At 46.6% G+C, this 5508-nt stretch overlaps 1 protein-coding gene across 1 annotated transcript; it reads left to right on the forward strand.

Annotated features, from left to right (window-relative positions):
• Nucleotides 1-4769: 4769 nt before the first annotated feature.
• Nucleotides 4770-5138, forward strand: LOC137299229 (histone H2B 1/2-like). The gene has a single exon (XM_067967892.1). It carries the CDS (start codon nt 4770-4772, stop codon nt 5136-5138), a length of 369 nt encoding a protein of 122 aa, XP_067823993.1.
• Nucleotides 5139-5508: the final 370 nt, after the last annotated feature.

Here is a 5508-nt window from a genome sequence, read left to right on the forward strand (position 1 = left end):
ATGGATGCAGTGTACATTCATCTGGTTCGAAGCGTGTTTTGCGCTGACCCTATTTGCATCCAGTTTGCCAAGGTCAGCTCATTATCACGGTTAAGCATAACCCTCGATGCAGATTTGGGCATGTACAAAGAGCACACCAGCGGTGAAAACAGAAAGCTGCAAATAAGTGAAATTTAAGGGGGTGGGGACAATTAAAGGGGAATGTTGCAAACGGGTGGCAAAAATTCTGAAAGCCTTTGGAAAAGCTCAAAAGTCATCTCAACCATTAACCCTCTTCGCCAAGGCTGGAGAGGGAGGAAATTGACAGGAAATCCAAAGTCCCACAAGACCTTGTTGAACACTGCCTTTCCATCTTCCAATGTATTGATTTCAAAAATACTTGTCTTTGTTTATAGATCTCTCCATGGCCTCGCCCACCTTGTCTGCAATCTCTTCCAGTCCTGTGCCCAGTTCGCAACGTTCGCGATGCTGCCCTAATGTGTGACCCCGCCTCTTGCTTCTTCACTCCATCGTCAGTAGCCGTCTCTACGCCCCCGCACTCAAAAATTCTTTTCCTAAATCCTTTCGCCTTCCTGCGTCGTTACCCAACTTCAAAAACCTCCTAAAAACCTAACCTAAGTCAGCCCGGGCGTTAAAATGTGCCGGGCCTCACGGCCATCTGAGCTTCCACTTGCACCTGCCCTTCCCACACCGCACTCACGCCCCGAGTTAAAATAAACAACAACTCGCATTTATATCGCGTCTTTAACGTAGTAGAACGTTCCAAGGCGCTTCACAGGAGCGTTATCAGGGAAAATTTGATTCCGAGCCACATAAAGAGATATCAGAACAAGTGACCAAAAGCTTGGTCAAAGAGGAAGGTTTAAAGGAGCGTCTTAAAGGAGGAGAGAGAGGTAGAGAGGCGGAATGGTTTAGGGGGGGGAAATCCAGAGCATAGAGCCAAGGCACGGCCACCAATGGTGAAGCGAAGGAAATGGGGAAGCGCAAAAGGCAAGAATTGGAGGAGCAGAGAGATCTCGGAGGGTTGTAGGGCTGGAGGAGGTTACAGAGATAGGGAGGGGCAAGGCCATGGAGGGATTTGAACACAAGGATGAGAATTTTAAAATCGAGGCGTTGCCAGACTGGGAGCCAATGTAGGTCAGCGAGCACAGGGGTGATGGTGAGTGGGACTTGGTGCAAGTTAAGATATGGGCAGCAGAGTTTTGGATGAGCTGAAGGTTATGAAGAGTGGTAGGTGGGGGTCAGCCAGGAGACTAATGTGTTTTGTGGTGTTGGCCAGGAAAACAAGAGAATTCCCCTGCTTTTCGTTGTATAATACCAATCATCTTTTGCATCCACCAGAATAGGTAGATGGGGCCTCGATTTAACATCTTATGTGAGATATAGCACCACCGGCAATGCAGCACTCCCTCAATACTGCACTGAAGTGTCAGCTTAGATTTTGTGCTCAAGTCTCAGGAGTGGGGCTCAAACCCACAGCCTTCTGACTCAGAAGCAAGTGTGCTACAAATTGAACCAAACTAACACGACAGTGGTAGTGATAGTGTTGCAATTGGCTTCAGTGAACCAGCCAGGGGTCCTACCCCTGATCACTATCCAGTGAATGGCTCCTGGGTCGCTGTTGAGTGACGACAGGATCGGGCTCAGCTGTGACCCTCATTTCCCATGGTTCAATACCCGATGACACAGTGTCAAGTCTAACACACTAAGATTGGGTGAGGTACTGGTGAGTTGCTGGGACTTGTGGGGTCTGCGTTCCTCCAATTCTGGCCTCTTGCGCATATCCGATTTTAATGGCTCCACCATTGGCGGCAGTGCCTTCAGCTGCCTCGGCCCCAAGCTCTGGCATTCCTCCCCTAAACCTCTCTGCCTCTCCAAGACGCTCCTTAAAATCCACCTCGATGACCTTTTGATCGTCCCTCCTAATATCACATTATGTGGCTCGGTATCAAATTTTTGGGGGGATATTTTACTATGTTAAAGGTGCTATATAAATGCAAGCTGTTGCTGTTGAGCAATTGCAGGGCAGGGGGTAAGGAATTTTTAAAAAGTAATCACATCCCCCAAAAATGCAACATGGTTTGTGTGAACTGAGCTTTACAATAAATCACTCACAACTTGGCTATCATAAACCATCGCTGTTATAAATCAGGCCACACAATTTGAATGAAACATCCTCCATGTATAAGCAATTGCAACCTGAAGCCTGGATTTCCTGATTGGCATTGTATTAACATCAGCTTTATCTCACTAAAAATAAATGGGCTAACGGCCTTGTTAAAACAACGCTGATCCGAAAAGCTAGATTTAAATAGCTAAGTAAAAAGAAAAACCATGACAGCTGGAAATCCGAAACCAAAACAAAAAAATAGTGGTAGTTCACAGAGCACTAGTCAGCACCTGAAAGAGAAGTCAACGTTTCAAACGAGAAACCTTCATCAGTACCAATTCCAGTAATTTCCCCTTTCTTTCCTGAGGGCGCTGTCTCGGGCTGGGTGTAAGGCTCCACTGGTGCTGGCCATTCTCTGGTATCCATCCCATGTGTGAGCCTAGACAGTGAGTGTTGGTCAGTTATTCCTCTACATTGATATATTGTAGATGAGTGGGCATGGCAGCCAGCCCAATCCTATTCTCACCTTACTTTGATTAACCCACACTTTCCAACACGGGGGAATTAGACAGAGATCAGTGGAGGGATCCATAGCTGTATTTCTTTTCTATCTCTTGCTCAGGGCCGCTGATGCCACCTTCAGTGCACCAACTACAACTGCAGGTGAGATCATAGGAACATCGGAACAGGAGAAGGCCATTCAGCCCCTCGAGCCTGTTCCACCATTCAATTAGATCATGACTGATCCGTATCTAAACTCCATCTACCCGCCTTGGTTCCATAACCCTTAATATCCTTGCCTAACAAAAATCTATCAATCTCAGATTTGAGATTTTCAATTGACCCCCAGCCTCAACAACTTTTTGGGGGAGAGAGTTCCAGATTTCAACTACCCTCTGTGTGAAGAGGTGCTTCCTGACATCACCGCTGAATGGCCTAACTCTAATTTTAAGGTTATGCCCCCTTGTTCTGGACTCTCCCACCAGAGGAAATAGTTTCACTCCACCTAACCTGTCAAATCCTTTACTCATCTTAAACACCTCAATTAGATCACCACTTAATCTTCTACACGCAAGGAAAAACAAACCTCGTCTATGCAACCTGTCCTCATAATTTAACCCTTTTAGTCTTGGTATCAATCTGGTGAATCTGCACTGCACCCCCTCCAAGACCAATATATCCTTCCTGACTCATTTTACTCAGCACAGCCTGGAAATTGAACCTCGGTTCTGTGGGATTCAGGACTATACTGGGCAATTTTGTTTTTGCCCACTAAGCCATTGGAGAAGTCTGTCTCTTTGTAGGACTGATCAAAACAAAGAGAGGAGGGACAAACAACAGATACTGATTCTCTCGCTTGTTCAGTGAAAATTCCCATCATACAGGAAAACAGAGGAAACTACAAGTCTAGAAACAGTTCATCCTAATTTCTGACACAGTTATGACACCTCCCACCCCCACCATGCATTCTCCGCTATCCTTACACTGTTCTTTACTCCCCCTCTCCTACAGTGGCACTCAAGCAATGCTCTGCTCCAGCAGAGCTGAACGCTGACCTCTCCGCAGGCGCTTTTCATGTTTGCTGCGTGGCAGGGCAGCCTTGGCAGCACAAGGCATTAGTTAATACATCGGTGGCGGCGACACTGTAGATAAACTTGATGGATTCATTGAGGCCTGCAGCTGGAAAGACCCAGTAAAACTCAAATCTTCTGGGGCTGTTGGTCTTGACGAAACTGGTGAGCTCACTTGGTGTTGCTGACTGCTGTGAAATCTGTGTGTCAAGGGGGCAAATGGCTCTAGCACAACACAAGAGCAATGTTAAAGCAGCTAAAATCATACTACAGTAGTTGCGAATGGACTTCTGTCTCCTTGACCAAGCTTTTGGCCAGCCCCCCCCCCCACTCCCCTCACTCCCCAACCTCGTAATATTCTCCTCCTTTGGCTCGGTATTCCATTTTTTTGGGATTACACCTCTGTGAAGCACAGTTTTTCTACTTCAAAAATGCTGTACCAATGCAAGTTGTTGTCGTTGCCATTGTCTCTAGACAGATCTCAGATCGAATAATAGAGAACACTCAGCAGGTTCCGCACAGTGTCCTGTGAGTCACAAAAGGATGGAGATGACAGTGGGAGTGATCAGTTTTGTACATAACAATGGGATGCTGATTAAGGATTCAGTGGTATCTACACAGCTGGCAAAGGAGATACAATTTCCCCAAGGTCTAGAGATAATCGAGGTCATGCCACTGACTGGCTCCGTTTTTATGCACATTTGTTACAATTCTGCATAACTAGAGTATATCATTCGAAAGACTTTACACCACAGAACAGGTAAAAATTATATTCCTGTAAAATGCCTTCACTTAATACATGACATTATTATTAGATTACACTTCTCAATGGGTTACCAACACAGCACCATGACAATAAACTAGTATGCAGGATGGATACAAGGAGAAAGCAGAGGGGAGGGGCTCCTTTCAATGGCTCAGTGAGTTTATCCAGTGAGGAGCTGCACCATACAAACCAGATTCAATGCACTGTCCTTGCAGACGTAGCTGATCTCAGGCAGGACACCTGTGAGGGCACTCAATGCCGCTGTATTAGGGACAGGGGGGGAAAAATCAATCAGGGTTTGCGTCTGAAAGTCAATGTGACGATGCCTGAGGAGAAGAAACCAGCGCCCAAGAAGGGGGCCAAGAAAGCTGTGAGTAAAGTCACAGCAAAGGGCGGCAAGAAGCAGAGAAGGTTGAGGATGGAGAATTACTCGATCTATGCTTACAAAGTGATGAAGCAAGTTCACCCGGACACTGGCATCTCCTCCAAGGGCCTTGAACAATATTTTCTCGAGCGCATTGTGGGTGAGGCTTCCCGCTTTTCCCATTATAACGAGCACTCAACCATCAGTTCCAGGGAGATCCAGACAGGTGTGGCCCAGCTGTTGGTCAGTCAGAGGAACGGAGCGGGTGTTGTAAGGCTGGAGGGGACCACAGAGATGGGGAGCAGTGAGACTTTGAAAAGAATTTAAACACAAGGATGAGATTTCTAATTTTGAGGCACTGGGGGACTGGGAGCCAATGTGGGTCAGTGAGGAAGGGGAGATGGTGAGTGGGAATGAAGTGGTATGAAGTTGGCAGACCTGGCGACATTGGAGATCTATATTTTCATGGTACCTCAAGCTGCCATCAGTTTTCCCTTACCTTGCGATGGCAAGATTCTTTTCTCAGGGGAGGCAAGATCAACAAACAGGGCAGAGGTCACAGGACCTGGTTTGAGTGCTGCTGCCCCAGGACCACTCATATGCAAAATAAAAAAGTGCTTTAAATCTGCTTCACTATCACAGCTTGGCAGTGGATTGGTTTTATGACACATTTCAATTGCACAACTTCCAATGGTGG

The sequence above is a fragment of the Heptranchias perlo genome, chromosome 28, assembly GCF_035084215.1.
Source record: "Heptranchias perlo isolate sHepPer1 chromosome 28, sHepPer1.hap1, whole genome shotgun sequence".
Classification (NCBI taxonomy): domain Eukaryota; kingdom Metazoa; phylum Chordata; class Chondrichthyes; order Hexanchiformes; family Hexanchidae; genus Heptranchias; species Heptranchias perlo.